We start from the raw sequence: 24390 nt of genomic DNA, 5'->3' as shown, positions 1-24390 counted from the left end.
TTGTCCCATCACGTATAACCATTTGACCAAAGAACGTAAATGGTGTGAAGATGGTGCATCAACTCTTAAGACCCAAATATGCTGCAACATGTAGCCTATTAGTTGAGTCATTTCCATCTATTCAGTAATTATAGAACTGGGCAAGTTTTATGCTTAATAAAATCTGATGTCTATGTAAATTAAGTCAAATTACAGGATGAAACATTAAATGAACTGTGTGCAACAAATGCTAAATATTCAGCTGGATCTAATTGCTTGTTTACTACCAATTGAAATTTTTCAAGGTGCAAAGGGATGAAAGGGGCCCTGAGTTTTTAAGTAACAGTATGTCTATAGAGTCAGTCTAAAACATGATGTTTCTGAAATCTAAAAAGTACAAATAAAATGGAAAAAAACACACAATACCTTCTAAAACATAAAAAGAAGTGGTAGTCTAAAATACAGTTATTTGCTTAAAAATTCAGTCGTAAATTGATGCCCTAATGTTGTGATTTCTAAAGATTCCTTCTCTTACCTAGATTTTAAAATCTGGGTTTCAAACTAAACTTTAAAAATTACTATCACATGTTTAATAGTAAGATTACAAACATCACAGTAATAACGGAATTGATATTTTCAAGATATGATAGATTTATTTAGGGCATAATTTTAATACACAGCATAAATTCTTAAGTATTTGTTTTCAAATGTATCAGCCATAAGATAAAATCCTAAATTTTTCTTTATATGCACACTCAACTTTAACCAGTCACTTAAAAATTCAATGTAAGTTGTTATAGTCTAGACTATGTTGCAAAACAGTAAGTATTTCAAAAGTGGTCTGCAAAAATGTTCATAGATAATACCTGATTATTGTAGAGTTTGCTTTGGAAAGTTAATGTTGCATTTTGTGTTTAATATTTGATACAAAGGAATATGTAAAACATACATATGTTTTATGTGGCTCAATCATAATGCTAAGTTTGCTTCAATATAGGTGAAAAATTTTTAATGGCAAAATGATATACAATTCTGTATGCCTGGCTTTTTAGTTATAACTAATTAGAAGATAAAATCATTAAACTTCATAATAGAAAATATTCAATGATACAAAACTGAAATTAAGTGATTTGCTGACAATCTGATGGTTGACTCTCTTGTCAAATGGTAACATCTTAATTCTCAATTCTATCCTACTGAACTATTAACTGAAGTAATGAATCTGAATATGATTATCATTTCAGGTGTTCTTAAAAATAAAGTTATTAAAATTGGAGTGAGGAGAAAATGCTAAAGGAACTAAAGCAATTTTGTCTGAAGAACTGAGACTTAGCTGTTAAATGAGAAGCCTGAAGTATATTGAAAAATAACTATGTTGAAGAGGATAGCCAACTGTTTTTTTTTTACTACTGGATAAGGGAAGTGGATATAAAATGCAAACAGGAGGGAAGCAGAATAGATATGAAGAAAACTTCCCTGACACAGAAGATTGTAAGTCAAATAACTATGGGACACAGTACGTCAGACACAAACTAAGAGATGATTGAAGGAAAGTAATGCTTAGGTGTACCCGAGTACCCTGGAACTTCCTTTCTTATATGTTAGTTTAATCTGGGGACCTGTAGAAAAGCCTTCTTTTCACAATAACATTTGTATAGCTGGTACAAATTATGATTTGCCAGATTTACTTAAGGAATATATTTAGGAGCGGGTCATGCAAGGTAGTTTTGCCTAAAGTTTACATAGTTCAGAATCTAAATGTTAAAATACAATTTTATCTGCTGAAGAGCAAACTGACAGTAAAAGGTATGAATATTTAGAAACATCCTAGCCTGAAAAAGACTCCTGGGTTATATGTAGGAGTGTTACACAATTTCTAGAATAACTGGTCTGGACAATCAACTAATGTGTGTGTACAGATTGTAACTTTAAAGGAGTTACCTTGAAAGATAAAGTAATATGTAAAGCAATCTGTGAAATTATGTAACAACCGGCATTTAACTGGTAATAAGTTCAACATATTTATAAAAGGTTTTATAGAAATGTAAGTAATTTCAAGTTCTAGGAACTAACCACTTCCAGTGAAATATTCATTGCCATAAGTATGAGAAAAGAAACAAAAAGTTTATTGAAATCTGTTTTCATTTTAAATTACTTTGGAGAGAGTTTTACAGAGAATGAAAAGTTCAGTAAATAGCTACAACCAACCAGGTATTCCATTTGGCTTTAGAAGCAAAATGTGAAAATATTTTAAATAAAAATACGTGCCAAATTTTGTGATAATTCCCACTGAAACATATACTTACTTGAGTGAGCCTACCTTTCTGTAATTATTTTCACAAACAGAACCAACATACATTTTCTGAACACATGAATACATGTAAGGAAGCTATACAAATTACATTATCAAAAGGACATTATCCTTGTATACTTCCCATATCCTCGTCAATTAGTTCTCTACATTAGAACATTTTCTAAAGTCACTAAAAGCAGAAATTGTCAAGGTGGAGTCAAAGGATTGATGAGACATAAAATCCATGTTAAATTAATTCCTCCAAATCAAGCATGGAATCAATCTAGGAAAAAGTCTTTGTTCCCATAAGCCACTTTCACTTTTCCCTTAAAATTTACTTTTCCTTAGTTTTTCAATGTAAGAATGTTAGGAGTAAAGGGAAGTGATATGATTTTAAGATTCATGATGGCAAAGGTGGGATTGAATTTTGTCTTGAATTAGTAATTATTTCTCAAGCAACAATCAACACAGATATGTCTACACATCTTCTTATGGTTGCCTAACTTTTAACGTCATTATCTGGTTTGGCTTATAAAGAAGTCATAATTGTGCTGTAGTATAATGACTGAATTTCTTACAAAAAGTCAGTATATTATACATCCTGTCATACAGAGTGTAGACAGTATGGCATGGATGAGATGTGGAGATAGGCAAACCTAGGTTAAAATCCCGACTTTGTCTATTATCAGATGTGGATTTTGGAAAAATTACTGAGTTTCTCTGAGCTTCAGTTTACCCATCTGTAAAGGGAGAATAGTATCTATAATCCTTACATGGTTGTTATGAGGACTAGAAGAGAGAGTGTATGTATATCCCAGCATTCAGTACACAACAAGTGGTCAATTAGTATTATTTCACTTCTGCATCTTCCCAGAACTTTTTACACCAATATCCGGGCTTTTTATCCTCCCTCTTCCCCTGCCCTATCATACATTTAAAAAGGGGGAACATTTTTAGGAATTATAATTAAATCACTTTTGTCTATACACAATTCCAATCAGGTTCTTTCAATTACTTGGTTCTGGTATACAATTAGGATAATTAAGGGAATTAAGAATAGACTTTGCCTATTATAATGCCTTTCAGCTTGTAATATTATCTTGCAAAATAAATTTAATATTTTTTTCATTGAATGGACTTCTATTCAAAAAGATTCAAATGCTTTTCTACGTATGAAATGTTGTATAGCAGTTAAATATTAGCTTTAAGAAACATTTATTATTAAACGAATAAAATTGGCAAATCAGTATTTTAAGTAATTTTGCTTGCTTGTATATTATAAACAGATTCTAAAAGTAAATCAGTCTGATGTGCAATTTAATTTGAATTTCATTAAATGATCTACACTTTCCACTTCTACTTTTTCAATAATCTACTTAAAAAACGGGAAATTATTTGTTTTAAACATGCTTGCATGAAATGGGAATTGTAAGGAGTTCTTTTAATTTAATTTGTATATTAATTTTTGTAAGTATTTTATTATTAAATATCAAACAATGTCGGAAAACTTACAATCAACTGGCCCAAACACAAGCTATAGTAGAACATAAGGTAATTCTTCTGTCAGGGAAAGATCAGTTAGACCTCAAATGGTCACTGATCCTTAATACTTCCAATCAGAGAAGAACTATAATATATTTTGACTCAAAGATGTTCTACAAAGGTTTGAAAACAATATTCTGAAATGTGGTTGAAACACACTTAAAAGCGAGGGAACTGAGTGAAAATTTACTGGGAAAGATAAATAATTTGTTACATAGATAAAATAACTAAAATGGAAAAAATTTTTATGTGAGAAGACTGAAAAATATTCTAAGGGTCTGAATCAAGATAAAGGACAATAAAACATAATAGTTGGAAATCCTGGGCACTAGTAAAATGATCAATTCTAAGAATTCAAAATTGTGTTCAGCAATCCAGCTGAATAAATGTAAGTGTTGTAACTTTAAGATCATAGCAGATACAAAACAAGAGAATGCTTATATACATGTCATAAGTATTTTGGACAGCAAATTGGGAAATTTGGATTGTTTTTAGCTAAACGATGAAGATGGAGGAATATGAGTGAAAAAATATTGTTCAGGGGATTACTGTTTCCTCTTAGCTTTTTATGTCCCAGAGAAATCTCAGAACTTAATTAAGTGTACTAAGTACTCTGAGAATCTGTAAAAAATAAGTGACAGACAGCATCACTGTTTGCAAATTGATAAAAGTAATTTGTGCTTATAAAAAAAAGTCCCTTATTTGATATAAAGTGCTTTATTTTAAAAAAAACATGCAGAAGTTGTTTTAGAGACAATTATCAGTAATGAAAGTAGGAAAGAAGCTTTAAAAAAACAGTATGATTTGAAAGATACATAACATCTTATCATTAAAATGTATATTTGAATATAATGCAAATAATAAATGCTGCTCACATATCAGAGATCATGTGAAAATTTGGCAAAAGGAGAAATGATGAAAATAGGATTAGTGATAAAACACACAGTTTTGAAAAGAGAGTGGTAAGTCTCAGTCTGCTCAAAAATGATAGGTTTGGCAGCACTCCTTCCTTTGACAGGGATTTGGCATGCCAACTGAATGATTTTTTCCACACAGTGTTTTAGGTCACGGGAAGAGGAATCATTTTCAGACAGTCACCAGGCTTTGCTTGGGAAGAGGATAAAAAGATACTACAGGTTCAAAACTAAGAATCACTTTTGAAGTTATTTTAAACAGGAAATGTAATTTTGTTTGAGTCAAAGATGGCCTATTCAGAGAATGAAGGATATAACACTATATTGTCTTAACCATCTACCTACTTCAAGATTCTTATAAGTATAGCTCTATAAGTTTTCTGATAAAAAATGTGCTTCTTAAATAAATGAAAATGAAACATAACATACATATAAAAATAAAATAAAATGGAAAAAGGCTAATATTTGACTTCCTCTACTTTGTTCTATGCTCTCTTATGAACTTCCAAAACCAGAACCAAGTATGTTTATTAAAATGCCTGGAAGGAAACATTTAGGACTTGGAAGGTTAAAGGAAGTAGCATTTCAAATTAGGTTTTGGTAGTTCCTTTTTTAGAGCCCTTTGAGACATGTTTTTGCATTCTCCATAAGGAGAGAGAAAGCAAAAAATCAGGTAGCTGCTTTCTCCTCTGCAAAATTCACTGTCTTTGAACAGACTTGCCAAAAGTATGGGGGGTGGAGGAGAAAAATGTTCATATTATGGAAGAATGTATGCTCTGTTAGGAAGAGAGCTTACAAGAAAGCTTATTTGTGGCCTATAGACTATTGCACATTCAAACAAAACACAAGAGAAAAGAATGTCCAACAGACAATATGTTCAGGAACGTATCAACATATAAACTAGCTTGTGCCCAGAAATAAAACATGGATACCAGATACCACTGCAGTCAAACCTGTCTTAATTTGCTTCTGTTTTAATGACCTTTAGAAACTATTTCAAACTGATTATCAGCAATACATTGTTTTTGCTTTCTTTTCTTAAAAAAATATTTTGAGACCACTTTTGATACACACATATAATTCTGTGGTCATAACAGACAAATATAACTTTAGCGAGACTAAACAAAAGTGCAAAAAATTAAAAAAACAAAATTAAAAATATGGAAGCATAAGCTAAATTTTTCTGCATAGCTGAAATCTATTTAAAGCAAGTCCTTGTTGCAGGGGTGGGAGGGGGTACTGACAGGAAGATAAAGCAGTTTTGTTTGTTTTTTAAATGTCTTCTGCATGTTTAAATTATGCAAAAAATAATTTCACTCCATGGACTTGAAAACATTTCACAGACAGTTCATTCCTATATCTTTAGACACCATAGTTGTGGCAGTACCGCCTTCTGCAAGGTAAACGGCGGTGCTAGATTTGGAATGAACGGCCCTGTCACTGCCATTGTTGTTGACCTCACAGTCCAGTGGTTCAGTGGAGATGACCCAGGTGGAGGGGCGCCACCGCTTAAGAGAATAGGGAGTTTTCACACGTTTCTTGATCTTTTCACCAGATCCTGATTTGCCATCTTGTGTTGACTCACCTACTGAAAATAAAAGTACAGAAAAATGAAATATATATAAAGACAATTTAAAAATAAAACATTAGGGTTATAACTTGAGCACAGATCAAATTACTGCCTGCAGGAGATGCTAATAGACACTTTTTGAAATTCATGATGCCAGGAAATATTTTTCTAGGAAAAACTTAACCAACTTATTTTTGAGACTCTTTATGCCCAAAGTTTTTATAATGGGTTGAATTATTCTATAGGGCAAGGGAGGAAATATTTTAAAAACCACAAAAAACAAAAACCGAAGAAGATTGAAAGTTCTCAGCTGTATTGTCAAATCCTTTGGTTACTATAGCAATCCTAACTCGGCAAAATGCATTTAATCATTCTACTTAATGCTCAAAGCGGATCAAATTATAAAGGCAGTTAGCATATGATATGTTACAGAATGACATAAATTCTAGAATGCAAATTTTCTAGTAATTCCCCCTTCCCATACCCGACAAGACATTTTACTGCTACGGAGGCCTGCCATAGGGTATGTCAAGTGGTCTGTAGTACAAATCACTCAAGCAAGGAGCTGGATTCTGCTAATTGATCTTTGAGAACTGAATTGCTTCAGCCCATTTTGTAGTCCTTGACAAAAACCATAAAACATGACTTTGTATTTCTTCATAAGTACTATCTGTCTAAAAGAGAAATCATTTTGTATAATGATGACTCTTAAAAATTGTGGTGAGCTCTCCTGTCTTGTGTTATCCTTTCGGGCCAGAAACCAAGTATCAATTTATTTGTTTAAATTGTTAGGGGGCCCATAGCCCAATGCTATAGACATGCTGGAGACTCAACAAAGACTCTTGAAAAAGATGACACAAAAAACCAAGAACAACTTTATAGTTTCTTTATAGTGAGCCTAATGAATTTTTTCTGGACCTTTAAGATTTATTAAGTCTGATAAACTCTAAATGTCTATATAATAGAAATGAATATCCTCAACAAACTGTTTCAAAAGTTATATTGGCATCATTTTACTTGGAGCTTTTAAACTAATATTCATTTAATCTTAACTATTCACAGCAAATATGTGAGTTGCATTATCAATCAGTAGCTACATAAGGCACATATTAAATTAGTAATTATTCTATTGTGACGTTGACTTTTTAATTATCAACAACAACAAAAATTACTTTTTCCTTTACAATAGTCTAATTACTTTTAAGGTCCAGCCAAATGGCTTATTTTATTTCCAAAAGCGGTAAAAGTAAATAATTGTAAATTGAAATAATCTGATTCTATCTAAGTAGTTACTTAAATGGTCCCAAAAGACAAGCAGGAAAGATTACACGTTTCCTCCACTTACACTGCAAACTGCTGCCCTCGAGGACATTTGTGGCTGAAAGATCCAAAGAATTAGGCCTCTGTGCTCTTCTGGGCTTTGATGGTCCAGGATCTGCCACTGTGCTTGGAACACCCTGTGTAAGAACATCTTGCTCTGAACATGGGTTACTGTTGTTGTTATTGGAATTAGTTCGGCCACCTTCCAGTGGCCGTTCCCTCCTGTCCACAAGACGATCCAGAATACCTTCATCATGGCCAGCCTGTTGCTCTCGCCTCAATAAAGGTTCATGCTCATCAGGACTAGAATTAATATTCAGCCTGGTGTCCTCACCAATGAATTGATTCTGCAGCATTTCTTGGGCCCTGTGCGCCACTGTGTTGGCTGTCTGGCCAGATGGTACTGCCCCATTGGCATACTGGGTAGGGGCAGCATGGGAATTCACGTTGTGGCTTCTACCTGCCACACCATTCATGGTGACCGTCACCACATGAGGTTCTGCAGCATTGATTGTATTCATCTTGGCAACTCCAGTTTCTACTTGTTTCAAGTTTGATTTGTGCTTGCTGCCAAATTTCAACCGGGGCTCCTTGGTTGAATTCTTAGTGTTTAAAGGCAAACTTGTAGGTCTCTTAGGAAGGTTCTGTTGCTTGGGGAGAGGATAGATCTGAGTGGACGAGACATCAGGAATTAAACATGCTTGGCCATTGGCAGCCTGTGTGAAGTCCTGCTGGCCTGTCACTTCTACTGCAAGCTTTATAAGTGGGTAGAGCAAACTAGAACTGGTACTGCTCAGTGGGTCTGGCCCACTGAACTGTTTGAGAGAATGCTCCATGAGATTCTCATCAGAACTTTCCTTGAGGTTCTTATCAACTTCTTTTGGGTCTAGCTTATTGGTCTCCAAGTCTTCTTCTGTCAGTTGTAAGCAGACAGGGGTTGGCCCAATTGGCTGTGAAACATTTGTGGCATGAAGACTTGTTTCATCTGGGTATGGCATCTCAGATATAGTGGTCATGCCAGTGCTTGGAGTGAGGCCAGTGGTGTTTGTGGTGGTTGTGTTGGTGGACAGGCTGGTGACGCTTGTTTCAGGGCTGGGGATTCGAGCTTGTGCTTGCTGTCGTTCATAGTTAATTGAGTTTCGGTTCTTCTCCCCTGTAGTCAAAGGTGTGCTGGACATTGAATGCTCGGAAGAAATATTCTTCACAATGCTGTCAGTGTGATGGATAGAGTCTTCAATGTATGAGGAAGAAGAATAATCTGGATAAGGGCCAATCTTTGGCACACGCCTATTATGGGACAGGTTGCTTAAAGAAAGAAAAAAATGCCACATTGAGAATGTACATTTATGATAATCTCACTCTTGAAGTTTAACACCTCTGATTTTAAAATACAAACTGCTTTTTATTTTATTCCTAACCCACATCTCTAGAGACTTAAAAATTCTAATCAAATAATCAAGTATCAATTAATAACTTATTAATGTTAGTTACATATGATTTAAGCCTACTGAAAAACCTACATGGAGCTAGAATGATTTTTATAGATGTTCATTATTTTGGTTTACAAGAGTTAGTTAAAAATCTCCCCTATAGTTTTGTAACATACCAAATATATCTTTTTGAGTTGTATACTTGTACAATCCTAATAAGAAGAGGAACCACATGGCATATGTTTCTTTTGTACTCTAATTCTAGATACATAGTAGCTACTCAACAAGTATGTTACCAATTAAGTTCCAATGGCCAAATGGTAAAAAGAACATAAGCTTTTAGGTTGTTCCCAAGTGCTTCCAAGAAGAGGCATAGTCTAGCAATGGAATGTATTTTCCTGGGATAGAGTGAGCCACACCAATGAAAGTCCTAGAGCCTAGAGTATAAGGCAGAATGTGACACTCAGATGAAGGATCAGATTCAGAAATTCTTTCCAGTTATCAAAAGGGTTCTTCACAGTCATCATCATACCTTGAGAGTGATGGTTCTTGAACATCACACTGTAATGTATTTATGTTATTTAACATAAAAACCAGGGATAGCTTTAACTAAAATGAAGTATAAACATTGGGAACAATAATAGATACAAGTGTTACAGGAGAACAGCAGCAGTTAATGGAGCAGAGCTACAAAGTAAAACTGATGAAGTGATGAAGGGAATGCTAGGAGAGGAGGAAGTAAAAGGCTGTTGTAATGCACAAGAAAAGGGAGTTTAGGAGGTCTGAAGGGTAAGATTCAATACAATGGAACCTACAGTGGAATGACTATGGCATTCAGGGGAAACTATTTAGAAGTGACTGGACATGGGAAAAAGCATGTAAAGGGTAGAGCTGAAGAACCCACAAGGCAAAAATGGCCAGAGCAGGGGGAAGCATCATCAAAGGTTTTCTCTTATCATTCAAAAAAAGTTCAAAAGCACTCAAAGTAAAAGTAGCTGACTCGTAAGAGAGGTACAAATAGCATACTACAACACACAGAAAATACTGAGATGAAATGGAAGCAGAAGACTATCCTTAGGTATGTGTAAAGTGAGAAAATTTATATTTAGAATTGCTAGTCTCTATCTTCTTAGACTTGCTGATATATAAAACATAAGGGTTTATATGCTGAAGTTAACTCAACCTAAACATAAGTAGTGCAAACCCAATTTGCGGCCTATTGTTCATAATACAAATTGCTCATAGCAATTAGAACAATTGAAAATAGCACAGAAAATGATTCAAGAATCAAGTGTATTTTTATCCCAATTTTCTCTGGTAACTTTTTCCAGGATGCTTTTCTGATAATTTTTAACATGTATTAGTAGATAAAACGACAAATTTATGAAAAGATTTTCCCCAAAAAACATGGAACAAAGAAACACAGATGACACAATCTAAAAGTTCCAGGTTATAGGAATTTTTTAAGCCCTTTTATTTAGAACCCAAAATCATAGTTCCAACAAAGAAATGTCTCATAAAATAATGTTCATAATGGAATGGAAAGACCTTATAAATTGCTCTCATGTAAATGCAGTAGCAGTACATTCTGTAAGACAGAGCATTGGTAGGAAGCCTGGAAACCTTAGTCTCCCCAGTGAAACAGTGGTTAGACATAAAAGCAATCTCCTAGTTCCATTTCCTTTTAAAAAGCCAACAAACAAAAAGCAGGGGAAGGAGGAACAATAACAAAGGATAAACAAGACAATATATGTATACTTTTAGAACTATGAAAATGTTTTTTCACCTTTACTATTATAGAAAAGTTGGAGCATTGACAGAAAAAGACTAATCTCTTTGACTGTATCTTTAGTCAAAAAACACAGATTACATGTTGCATTTATACCAAACAAAAATCTTCAGTAAAAGAATGGGAATATTTAAAGAAAAATTATAATATCAAATTGGATGAGTTAATTATTACACTACCAGACTGGTTTAATAGTATTTATTTCTGGTTCTCTGTTTGGTCAATTTTCAATACTGACTCATAGATGCCCAATCCCTCGGTCTTACCGCTCATTCTGCATAGCAGTAGACATTGGGTTGACTGTTGGGCTCACAGATTTGTTTCTTTCCCATATCATCATAAGTTCAGCCATCCTCTCCTCAGCACACTGTGCAGTAAGCCGAGCCTCGGCATCCTGGTCCCAACAGTCTTCGATTGTCTCCTTGAGTGACCTCACTGCCTGTAATAAAGTACAAGTCAAATAGTGTATCTTAAAAAAAAAACAAGTATTGAGTTTTTTAGTTACATGAGGTAAAGAAAAATCAATTTTCTTTAAAAAATATTTCACATAACTATAATAAAATATTTTAGACTTTAGAGATTTGGAAAGGGTCACATTTCTCAAAAGGTGAGGAGCAAGAAAGCAAGCAAACTTGAACTTAACTTCTTGAGGAATTATGCTTAAAAGCAAGCAGTTGTAATAAGTTATATATGTTTCTTCAAGGCCACAGGTTTAAGTCATTGTTGACTTACCACACTGCTATTTCAATCAACAGCCACTAATTATCCACTTCAAAACTAATATTTGAGTTTAATGTAATTTGGGCACCAGGCTGTCTTCAATCTCTAGGTGAACTTTTCCCCCATTACTCTTGGAAGAGTACTTCATTCCAACAATAAAATTTAAAGGCTTGGCATTTACTTTCTCTTTAAACTAGTTTTAGTAAGAGTATAAAAGCAGTCTCATTTTGATATAGATATATCCATATATATATCAGCAATGAACAATAGTCTCCCTTTTGGGGAAAGTTGGTTTAAACTCCCCTATAAAACACAGATTTTGTATACTTGGATGGTCATCCATAGTACTTCCAGACTTGTTTTTTGGATTTTTTTTTATTAAGCTTCAAGCTTTTCACCTGCTCTGATATTTACACTTCTTGTGCCTTTAAAACATTTTCAAAAAAATAAAGCTAGAGTTGCCCGACTTAACAAATAAAAATACAGGATACCACTTAATTTGAATTTCAGATAACTGACAAATCATCTGTTTAGTATATTTCACGTAATACTTAACCTGATGATTTTATCTAGCCAAGCCTACTTTAAGCCAAAATCCTAGTTAGCAATCTTGGCAACATTTTTAATGTCTCCTAATAATTTGTGTTCTGTAAAAACAAATCTGAACCTTGAACCTGCAGGAAATTTGATAATGTTCTTTCTGGGGATACGCTCACTGCATACCTGCACCAAAGCCCACCCTCAACACCACCTTCCCCACTCTCTTGGTTCTTCTGAGCTGCCTGCCTGGGAGCAGTACTGCTGGTCCCGATTCTGGTCAGAGCACAGACCAAAGTGTACATCTTTTCAGGAGGAACTTTACATTGAATTTTGAAATCTATTTTAATAAATGTCCCATGCTCTGACTATTTAGTAAAATTAAAATTCAAACAATACAAATAGACATCAAGTAATAATCTTCTCAAACAATAATAATCTATTTCTCAAAATTTGGAAGAACCTGAACATTAAATACTGATCAGGTAGAGTTTGAGGGCAAGTGTATACCTTCCTGAGGTGGAAGTTTGGTGTTTATATTAGAAACACAGTTGGGTTTGTTAGTTATGGTAGTCTTGTTCTATAAAGTTTCTGAAAAAACACTGAATTACTGAACACTGAACCATTCTTCCTAGTGGAAATACAAGGTTAGGTTCCTGTAAATCTCTGGCCACAATTTTTGTCAACCAATTAATATAATCTTGTTTTATTTATGTTGCTGTTTAAAGATACCTTTAAAAATATATATTATTATTTATTAACCCTGCATACCCTAACAAAGCTAATCTAGCACATGTTTTTCTTCTGCATAAGGCACATCACAGCCTTCTTGTGCTTAGAACAGCAGAGTACTTCAGCATTACACTTGGGAACCTTTTTAAACTGTGAAATCACCAATGAAAAGCAAAATAATATGAAAAAATGAGGCACTAAATAAATCACAGAAAAGGACCACTGTTGACTGTATGAGAAATTAAAGAAGGCAGAGTGCCCTGTTAGACTTCAGTTGGGAACATGTACATCTGTTGACTCAACTTTTTCACTGCTCTGCTATCCGTGAATGACTAAAAATGTGCTGAGTTCTCATTTGGGAACAACAAATAAATTTTAGCAAGTAGTTGAATTCCAAATATGAAATCCGTGAATAATAAGGAAAGACCAAAAATAATGAATTTAAAACTTACTTGGACTTGAATAGAGGAAATTCAGATATCAAATATAACTAACTTTTGGTGATAAATATACATCTAAAAACTAGTTATACATTTACCTTAGATGATTTTGATATTGCTTTGACAAAATGAATTAGTCCCAGGTTATGAAATGAGAATTTTCTTTTTATTTTGACATAATTTCAAACTTACTTTTCTTGTCTTTCATAACCTTGACATTTTTAAGATTATAGGCCACTTACTTTTTAGAATGTTCCTCAATTTGTCTGATGTTTCCTCATGATTATATTCAAGGTTTGTATCTTTGGCAGAAAAATCACAGAGGAGAAGCTGTGTTCCTCTCATTGCGTCTTATGTAGTACGTACAGAAAATTTGATTTGTCCCATTAGTGGTGAAGTTAACCTTAATCATATGATTGAGTTGGTATCTGCCAGGTTTTCCCACTGTAAAGTTCCATTTTCCCCTTTTCTACTCAATCAGTATTGTTTTCTGTTTCAATTAGTGGTTTTTGTTTTTTTGTTTTTTTGGAGGGGGGGGTAGTGGGGGCGGCGTGTACTTAAAGCCTCTGTAAACATCCTGTTCTGTCTTCACTGTTCTGTTTCACCCACTAGCTTTAGCATGTCTTGATGTTTCTTGGCTGAGTTAATTACATCTATGATGCTTGCCAATAACAAGACATTTAAAAAATGATAGTAAATCCGTAACAGAAATATGGACAAAGGGCACATAAACAAGAAATGCAAGTGTCTTATAAAATACGTAAAGATGTTCAACCTTATTCACTATGCTGGGGCAATACAGTATAGTCATTAAGAATATTAGTTCTAGCTCTGCAGTAAGAGTTGTACAAGCTCAGTTAAAAGCCTGGCTTCAAATCTTGGCTCTACTACTTACAAATGAAAACAAGATCCATTTTTACTTATTATGATGTTAACAAAGAAATTAAAATTTATAACACAAAGTGTTGGTAATGGGAAAATAGGCACTTTATATTGTTGGGCGTGCCGTCGATTTTGAGGGTAATGTGGCAATAACAAATTCTAAATGTACTTATTTATCCTTTGATCCAGTAATACGATTTCCAGAAATTTATTCCTCAAATACATGTATACATTTGTAGAAAAATGAATGTATAAGATGTTCATCACAGTGTCATCTAAAATAGCAAAAGCTGGAAACTATCTACATGTCCTCATATAAGGATCTGTCTAAAAACTTCCAGTACGATGTATATACTATGCATCATTAAAAGAACTAGCAGGATATATATATTCCCAAGAGCTAAGCAAAACTAGTAAGGCTAAGTTGGTATAGTGATTCCCATTTGTATGTTTGAGAAGTACCCTGCTGTATGAAGACATATAGCCTTATAATGCACAGAAATGTCTGGAAGTCTACAGAAGGAATTTAACAGTGGTTATTTCTCTGGAGGGGCTTTTGGATGTTCTAGGTGAATGGAAGAGTTTTCATTGCATATTTTTTATATTGCTAAAGAATGATTCTTGTTTAAACTCTGTTTGATTTTTTTATCACATTCATAAAAAATACTGAATTTAATGAAATAACTTTGTTGAATGGGTAATATCTGTCACTAAATTCAAAAGTTCAAAAAGGGAATACAATCTCCCTCCAATCCTTTATCATCAACCACCCATTTTCAATTCCTCTCTGTAGGCATCCAAACACATGCACACCACATACCACGCACACAAATTTATAGCTTCATTCATGTTCTTAATTACTAAATGTGAAGTGCATGCAACACAGTAAAGTATACACACTGAAATCTTTCTAAAGCAAAGATTTGAACATGTTTCTACACAAAACTGAAAAGGGACCCTTTCCTTTTCAACAAAAATGCACTATCTATTGTACAGAGTCCAATTCACCAACTGCTGTCCCATAAGAGCTCATAAACACCAAAATCCAAGTAGCTGAAAATTGTATATTGGCTGTGTTCTGTATCGTGAGGAAATAGGGTCATTGAATGAGAACAGATTTGTTACTTTTCATTATATAAGTAGGAAATAATTTGTTAAAATTCTTTTCCAAAATGAGACAGAAAAAAAAAAGGACATTTATCAAGTCATTGTACTGTATGATGAATCTGGTAACCAGAAACCCTGGTTGCTACCTCTAAGGAGCTTCCTTTTTTTTCCTAACTTTTATTTATTTAAGTGTGTTTTTCCAGGACCCATCAGCTCCAAGTCAAGTAGTTACTTCAATCTAATTGTGGAGGGTGCAGCTCACAGTGGCCCATGTGGGGATCGAACCGGCAATCTTGTTAAGAGGACTGTGCTCTAACCATGGAGCCAACCGGCTGCCCCAGGAGTTTCCATTTTTAAGGTAGAATCATTGTTGATGAATAATAGTAGTAGTTAGTAATATTATCTACTGTTTTCCTTATTCTGGAGTATTCGGCATTGCTTTACTCAGTTTCTAGGACCATTTTCTCTGACCAAATCATGGTTTTTTTAGGACCCTCAGAGTTCCATTTATAGTCAACCTCTGAATTCTCAATTATTTTTCTAATTTTTCCTTTACCAATTTCATATTAATAATTTACTTCTAAATCTTTACTTGTATAAATGACTTATCAACCATTATTTTAACATTGTTTGGAACTTGTAATAGATTCTTCTAAAAAAAAACCAATCAACTTACAACTTTTATAAGAGGACCCATCTATCCACTAGGAACTGCCTGTGTTCTATCAGCATAGATAATGTATCAATTTGGAGCTACCCTATCTGTGCTTTGATCTTTGCTTTGCCACTTAATAGCCACATATATCCTAACTTCTCCTCTAGGCCTCTCTTCCTGAATATGAAAGATGGGGATGATGGTAGTACTTCACATAACAATTGAATGAGTTAAAACAAAGTCTAGTATATAATACGAACTTGGCAATTGTTAACCACTACTATTAACTCATCAACAAGGATTCTGCCTTGAAAGTGGAAACTTCTGAGAGGTAGGCCGAGGGTTTCTGGTTACCTGATTTTATTCTCATCTAGTACAATGTCTTGATGAATGTCTTATTTTTCTCTCATTTAAAAAAAAATGTTTTTAATGAAAATTACTTTCCAACCATATAATATAAAGTAACAAATATAAGGCCATATGACCATACAAACATCTGTACATGAATGTTCATGGTAACTTTGTTGTATAGCCAAAAACTTAAAACAATCCAAATATCCATCACCATGCAAATGGGTAAACAAATTGTAGCATATCCATTCAATGGAATACTACTCGGCAATAAAAACGAATAAGCTAGTGATACATATAACAACATAGATGAATCACAAAATAATTATGCTGTGTGAAAGAAGCCAGACAAAAACAACTGTGTGATTCCATTTATACAAAATTGTAGAAAATGTAAACTAATCCCTAGTGACAGAAAGCAGATCAGCTTTTGCCTCGGGATTCCTGGAGAATGGAAAGAGGCAAGCGGGAGGGATTACCAAGGGACACAGGAGAACTTTTGGTGGTAATTACATGCTTATAATCACGATTGTGGTGATAGTTTTATGGGGGTATACATGTCAAAATTTATCAAATTGTATACACTAATATGTAGTTTATTGCATATCAATTGTACCTCTTTACATGAAGAGAGGAAGAATAGAGAAAATATAAATTTTCAGGCAAAATCTGATGAGTACTTTGGCAGGGGCCTCTAATGGGAAATACATAAATGATGATATTCAACATTTGGAAAATGAGATAAAGGTGGTATCATTATTAACAGATGAAGAAAGACAAGCAGGAAAAGAAAAGAAAAGAGAAAAGACAAGAAAATTTAAAGATCTTTTCTACCTAATGACAGGAAAATGCAAGGTGGGTCTCATGGGTAGGTCATGAAATCAGCTTAATGGGTTGGGACCAGCATTTAAAGTAAATAACTATACCAATCTCCCCAAACTGAAATATGCTAGACTAGAATAGAAAATACCAGGATGTAGAGAAGATAGTAAGGTTAAGTATTATCTCACAACACTATATCATGATGTGAACTTATATTTCTTAACTCAGGTTATGTAAAAAAAAACAACAACAGTATGGAAAATGCTGAATTCTAGATAACATCAATAGCTTGTAGATTTTGACAAAAAGAGAAAATGGAAAAACTGAAATAAATGTAAAAAGAACTGGTATAGCTTAGGGGCAGTTTATAAGTTTCTAGAATATATAGTATATTTTAGAAGACTGGATTTAATGGGTGAAGAAAGAAAAAGACTAGAGGGAAAAACCACTGAGGAACAATTCCAAACTTGTATGTGTCTATATATTAAATCTATTGAGCAAAAAAAGCTTATGCAGAACTACCATGTTTCCTCGAAAATGAGACTAGCCGGACAATCAGCTCTAATGTGTCTTTTGGAGCAAAAATTAATATAAGACGTGGTATTATATTATATTATATTATATTATATTATATTATATTATATTATATTATATTATATTATATATCATACAGGGACTTATATTATAGTAAAATAAGACCCATACTGTTTCACATAGGTTATGTGCCAGTGTATGAACTTAAGCCTGTCTATTTCTCGGGCATCATCTGGTGTTAGTCTTTTTCTGGCAAAGTATGCTCTAACCACACCAGCCTACTTTCGGTTCCTGAACATGCCAAGCCTTTGCATATGCTGTACCCTCCGACTGTAGTACTCTTCGGCACCTCATTTGGCCAGCTTAAAAAGTTTGCCGGTTTAATTCCTGCATGGGATGCTGGGCTGCGCCCCCTGCAACTAAGATTGAAAACAGCAACTGGACTTGGAGCTGAACTGCGCCCTACACAACTAGATTGAAGGACTTGGAGCTGATGGGCCCTGGAGAAACACACTGTTCCCCCACATTCCCCAATAAAAAAGAAAAAAAACCACCTGAGTTTCAGATAAACAACAACTAAAAAAAAAAACTAGGGCTCATATTTTTTGTTTTTCCAATTCAAAATATTTTAATATAAAACAGTCTTAAACTGTGTGTGTGACTCTTACAACAGTACACTTTTACTATAAACTTTAAAAGGATCGAGAAAAAAGTTACTCATGAACCCAATATTCAGAAGTAACTATGGTTAACATTTTCATATATTTCCCTGACTATTTTTCTATACTTCCATTTTTATCAGGAAACTGTTTATTCTTCCCCATTTATTGACTGATCTATGTTTGGGTCCCTGGTAGTTTTTTTAAAACTAATTTTTACATTAATTAACATCTGGAAGATTTTGAGCATTGCTACTATAAAACTGTTTTTTAATTTTAATGCAACTATGAAGCAAAAGTGACTTGTTTTAGACACAGGGGTATTTCTCTCTTTTTATAAACTATAATCTTGCTATCTAACTCTAATACTGGACTGTCATTGCAGGGAAGCAGTTCTATGGACTACAGCACACTAAATTTAAACGGATCCGCTGGAAGTGAACGAAGCATTACTTGAATCCCTTACTTAGCAACCTGTCTCAATTGAGAGGAAAAGTTTTCAAGCAAATATGCATCTGATGCATATCATACAATGGTAGGGTTCCCAAGAGATACTTCAAAATGAGTCCAATTTCTCTGGTGAAATAAACAATTTAAGGAAGATGAAGTTGTACTTCAGCAGTTAAAATTTCTCAAAGACATTTTTCTTTGAGAGATGCTCTAGTGTGGCTTGGACATCTAATGAATCCTGGTGAAGGATTCAGGCTCTCACCTGCTGTCAGGGACCCAATAAAGATCCGCCCCACTTCCCATGACAGGGACTGCAGTTTGGAGGCAATCTTGAGCATACATGCTTGGCAAAAGGTCTTCAACTGACTTATACTTGAAGAACATTTCAATCTCATTTGAAGCAGAAACCTTCCTTAAACGTAATTTACTGACAAAGATTCCAATGAAGAAAATATTCCATCTAAATCTATAGGGCAACACACAATATCTCTCTAGCCTCTCCCTGACATGCCACCACCCATTTAAGTCATGATCCAGAATGAAAATATTCTAATGCTACCACCTGTAATTAAAATGTGAAAATATATAGTAAAAAGATTTGAATTGCTTAAAGGAAATCTTTTTTCATTTCTGTTCTTTAACTATAAATCAAGAAAATTGTTTGTATAAAGTGTCAAAAATTCTAATTATACCCTCAGAGATAATCAAATTCCTATTACAGTCTTAAAACAAGAACAGATTGCTATGGGAAAAGCAAACTAAAAATTTCTAGAAATTATAAAAATGACTGTGGAAAGTAAAGTTTTAATGAACAGATAATTAAACAATGGTAAAGGTGAAATATAAATGACTTGAAATGTAAAGTTGAGTAAATCTTAAACAATGCACAACAACAACAAAAGATGAAAAATACACACAAAAAAAACACCAAACTGAGACCTGGAATGTCAGGTAGTCCTATATTTGTCTAATGATAATTCCAGAAGAAAGAAATGGAAGAGAGCATAATCTTTTAAATAATATAAGAGAATTCCTCCGAATTGAAGAAACTTCTGTATTTTCAAGCTGAAAACCTGTTCAGTATAAGCAAAAGGTGTGAAAAGATCCATGCCTACATATACTCAGGTGAAATTTATTAATTCCAGTGAAAAAGTGAAAGTCTAAAAAGCTTATAAAGAAAAGAAAACAAGAGATAACACAGACAGACAAAAAAGCAATGGCATGAAACTGGCTGGCACTGGAATTCTCATGAACACCTCTGGATGCTAGAGGACAATGGAGTAGTTAGTGGTTTCAAAGTTGTGGGGAAAATGATTTTGATCTTGAAATGTTTACCCAGCCAAATTATTACTCAAATGTGACGGACAAGATAGAAACATTATTGAATGTGCAAGGATTCATACTGTTTACTACCTATGCATGTACTAACACACATTACTTAAAGAGGAACTTCATCAAAGAAAATGTGATTTATAAGAAACAAAATAACATGAGATTTTTTTTTCAAATGTTGCCTCTTAGAACTTATAAAAAAGAAACAAAAAAGATGATAAAAAAAAATCAGAATGCAGTGGATGCTGACTTTTAAAACATTCTTCCTCAAGTGGCAGGGGCTTATACTAACAGGATTTTTACTTCCTTCTCTTTGAGTCCAAGCACAATACTGTATTGTGCAGTGGATGTTTACATAATCATAATTTGGCAAAATTCTGATGGTTTTACTTTACTTAAATTTTTAGATCAACCTGTAGACAAAACATAAATTACTTAATAATAGATACAATATTATAAAACTTGGAGAGAGTGAAAAGAAATAAGAATAGATATAGTATTTCAAAGTTATAATGGTAACCTCTAGAAGAGAAAATTAGAAACAAAAACAAAAAACTCAGAACAATGTTAACAGAAATTATTTTTGAAGATTGGTGGTAGGGGCAGGTAGTCTTTTTCCTTTTACATTTCCTTTTTTATGCCCTTCTATTTAATTTGGCTTTATTTACCAAACAAAAATTATAGGCATAAATTTTTTTAAATTGTTTAAAATGAGACATATAGAGTACTATCATTAGTAAGGGTAATTATGATATATCACACAATAGAATACGGACCAAATGGAGAGAAAGAGACACATCTATAGGTATTAAGATGAAAACTATCTACTGGAATAAGTAAAACAAACAAAAAAAAAGCTTCAGAAATGATAGTGGATAATGATCCCAGTTATATAAAACAAAAAAAAAAATAATGAGTTAGAGAGTAGGTGTTTGTGGGGATATATAAATGTTTGTTAAGATGTGTTGTAACAACCATTTACTGAAATGGTGGGAGCCTTTGAAGATACTTCAGTGTTGCGAACTGCATTTTCAATAAGCAGAATTTACAGGCTGTACCTAGGTTTCTTTTTGGTTTTGCTTAAATTTCTATTAGCCATTGAATACGTAAGTCTGCACTAACATTTTTGGTATCATTCTAAAGAGAATAAGATGGAATTTTAATAATATTTAAAATATTAACATGTTAATTATCCCAGCTGTTACCCAATCTGGCAAACTTCAAACGCAACAGTTAGGCTCCCTACATAGTATTTTATACTAGGGAAAAACTGAACCAAAAAAGAGGACTTTTAATATTGAAAAATTTTAAATGTATAACATCATAAAATTCAAGTAAATTTGATTTCTGGTATTAGACAACTCTAAAAAAACTATTAACATTATTGACAGTCTATCCTTTTTTAATAATTCAGTTTTTTCTTACCAGGCTATTTTCCTTCCAAGCTTCTGGGAACTTGGGTCTCTGTTTTTCCCTAGACACCAGAACCTGCATATCTTCAAAAGTGGGATGGTTTCCAACTTCTGTCTGAAAAGCCATCTGGTATTCTGGTACGGATTCACCTGTGAATTTTGTAAAAAGAAGGATGAAGTAAAATTTCCAATTATCATAAAATGATAGAATAATGGGAGTATTCCTGATACTAAGCAAGCAAAGAAATTGTGTCACAATCTTTTTTTTAAAATCTTTTCAGGCATATGTAGAAATCCTAAAGAGACCCTTTTGTGGGTTTAATGCATTATTGATAAATGCTTTACTTAGAATCATGTTTGATAAATTAAATGTTTGTTAAGTTAAACAGTGGTTTCAATGATGGACAGCTATTTTTAAATGGTTTCTAGTATTACTAAATTTTGGGGGGGGTGCGGTTTTATAGACATAGGTGTACTTAATACTTGAAAATATGCCTGAATTCTTACCATACAGGGATCAAGGCTAGTGAATATGAGAGGTCCAGGATCTAGTACAATAAATACGTCTGTTGAACCAAAAATAACTGGGGGGGAGGGGTTTTACAAACATCATATCTCATTATATCATTTTCTCTACTATAGCACAGCCAGACTGTACCAAATGTCACAAAAATTTTTATGATAATGGCCATTTGACAGAAAAATCAATATATTGATTTTTTTTACAAGTTCCTCTTAAAAGCAGTGTCTAGATCAAGGATTTTTAACTATTATTAACTATTCTACCACTGTTTAATAACACGATTCAACACCAAAACGCACAATCAGCTGCTAAAAATGTACTCAAATTAAACTTAATAAACATACTGAGACACACAGATGACCTCTGGGACCCAACAGGTAGAAATCCAATGGTCTAGTCAAAATCCCGTCAAAGAACTCAAAGGAAATAGAGACCTTCCTGTCTCCTTGCTAATCCCCCCACCCATTAAAATGAAAGGATAAATGAAAAGAAAGAACACAAGGATGGAGGATGGAGGATAAAGCACTTAGGTTCTAGTCTTAGCTTCATCGCTACCTTGGAAAAGTCATTTTTAACTATGCTGTGTTTCAGTTGTCCCATCAGCAGAATGGCAACATCCGCTCTTCCTAACTCACATGGAAATAATACATAAGTTATAATGACTCTGATAGAAAGTACATTTATAAAACACGCAATTTAAGTTTTATGTTTCAATTTGAATATTCAAAAGAACCTATAAACACTGGTCCTCCACCAATTTAAAAGAGATTTATTCTATAATCTATACAGCATAGCCCAAATTTATTTGAATATTGCACTATCTATAAGTACAAGTGATATTTTCACATTCTCTAAACATTTAAGTACTTATTTTTGATCAGAAACCATCAACACTGAGCTTAAAAAACAAAACTAAAGGATTTAATTCTGCTAGTTAGTATATCACTTTCGTTCATGAAACAGCATATGGTAAAACCTCAATCCATATCATCTGTGAACTGTAAGATGTTTACTATTATTTTATCTGCCTCTCTGAGACACATACACAACACACATAATACCTTCCAAGTATTATTTATTAGTTATTTTTTCTTCAAATACTGGTTCAGTAAAATTTTTAAAAATCACAATTTTATTTGTTTTAATTGAGTCTAAACTATGAGATAACTTGCTAAATGAAACTGATGTACAATCTTGTTTTGTGAATTGAATGACATTAAGAATTATAAAATTTCTACTAAATCTTCATGGTTCTAAATCTAATTGCTCCATAGATACTTGTTTAGAGCTAACTTCATATTAGGCAGTGGAAACACAAACAAATGATAATGACATTATCATGGAAGTACTAGTCTTATTCGGTTTCCTTAAAACTTTATAATCATTGAATTGCTCAAGGGATGTTTTATAATCCCATTTTATTACAAACTGTCCAAAATAGATCAAACATCTAAAAATATCATATGCGATTCCTTGTTTCTCACCTCATTTGCTACTTGTTAATTATGCCTCTAAGCAGTTAGGAATTTTTAGTCCCTTTCTTAAATAACATTTGTTCTCTTTCTTCCTTTTTCTTTCTCTTGCCTTTGTTTTTTCTTCCGTCCTTCCGTCCTTCCCCCTCCTTTGTATAAATTTTACAGCATTTTACTCTTCCTTTGTTATAGATACCTAATTTACTTATTTTGCTATTTTACAGAGAATCAGCTTTCATTACATAGTGTTTCCACTCATTAATAAAGCATGTACTGCATTTGGAAGTGTATCATAGAAGTTTTTAGATGTTTTATAAGAATTTTATTATTATTATACGCTATTCTACAGGCTTATTAGTATGTTTGTGGCATCCTTTTTCCCCCCCAACATCCACCAGACTTCATTGTTAAAATTTCTGAGTGGCCTGTATCTTCAGCTTGTGCTTTCTTAATACGCTTCCCTCCCTATAGTCTTTAATATTCCTGTCTTCTGTATTCCACTGGAACTCCTCTAAGGATACCAATGACTCCTCCTATTCAAATTCAAAGATGAAGATTCCTCAGTTCTATTTCTTTTTGACTTTTGATTACATTGATTGCTATCAATCTTGGTTCTAACACTGACTTCCCAGATACTATGATTTCTCAGTTTTCTCACTCTTTCTATTTGTCTTTATAACTAAACAATTTGAGTGGAGGTTCCCTAATAGTCAGTCTTTATTCAACAATTTTTTTCTCTTCATGTGTTCTTAGGGGATTACATCCTATCTTAAATTCTCAATTATCATCTCGATGTGGACAATTCCCAAATAATCACTTTAATCTTAGTTCTCTCAACATCTTCTTTATTCTTTTAAATTTTTTAAAAAATTTCTTCTGTTGTCTTATCAGTACCCCATCTAAAAGTCTCCATAATTAACTCATC

General features: G+C 33.4%; 1 protein-coding gene across 1 annotated transcript in view; it reads right to left on the bottom strand.

Annotated features, from left to right (window-relative positions):
* Positions 1–616: 616 nt before the first annotated feature.
* BMPR2 (bone morphogenetic protein receptor type 2) overlaps positions 617–24390 on the bottom strand; it is a 136857-nt gene continuing 113083 nt past the window's right edge. The window contains exons 11-14 of the mRNA XM_081051448.1: positions 21484–21620; positions 11104–11276; positions 7644–8923; positions 617–6316 (exon numbers count right to left, since the gene is read on the bottom strand). Coding sequence (XP_080907574.1) covers positions 6066–6316; positions 7644–8923; positions 11104–11276; positions 21484–21620 — 1841 coding nt within the window. The 3' untranslated portion in view covers positions 617–6065. The remainder of the gene's footprint in view (positions 6317–7643; positions 8924–11103; positions 11277–21483; positions 21621–24390) is intronic.

This window comes from Rhinolophus hipposideros (genome assembly GCF_964194185.1).
Source record: "Rhinolophus hipposideros genome assembly, chromosome: 6".
Taxonomy (NCBI): domain Eukaryota; kingdom Metazoa; phylum Chordata; class Mammalia; order Chiroptera; family Rhinolophidae; genus Rhinolophus; species Rhinolophus hipposideros.
The sequence above is the reverse complement of the archived record's forward strand: the minus strand, read 5'-3'. Positions and strand labels throughout refer to the sequence as shown.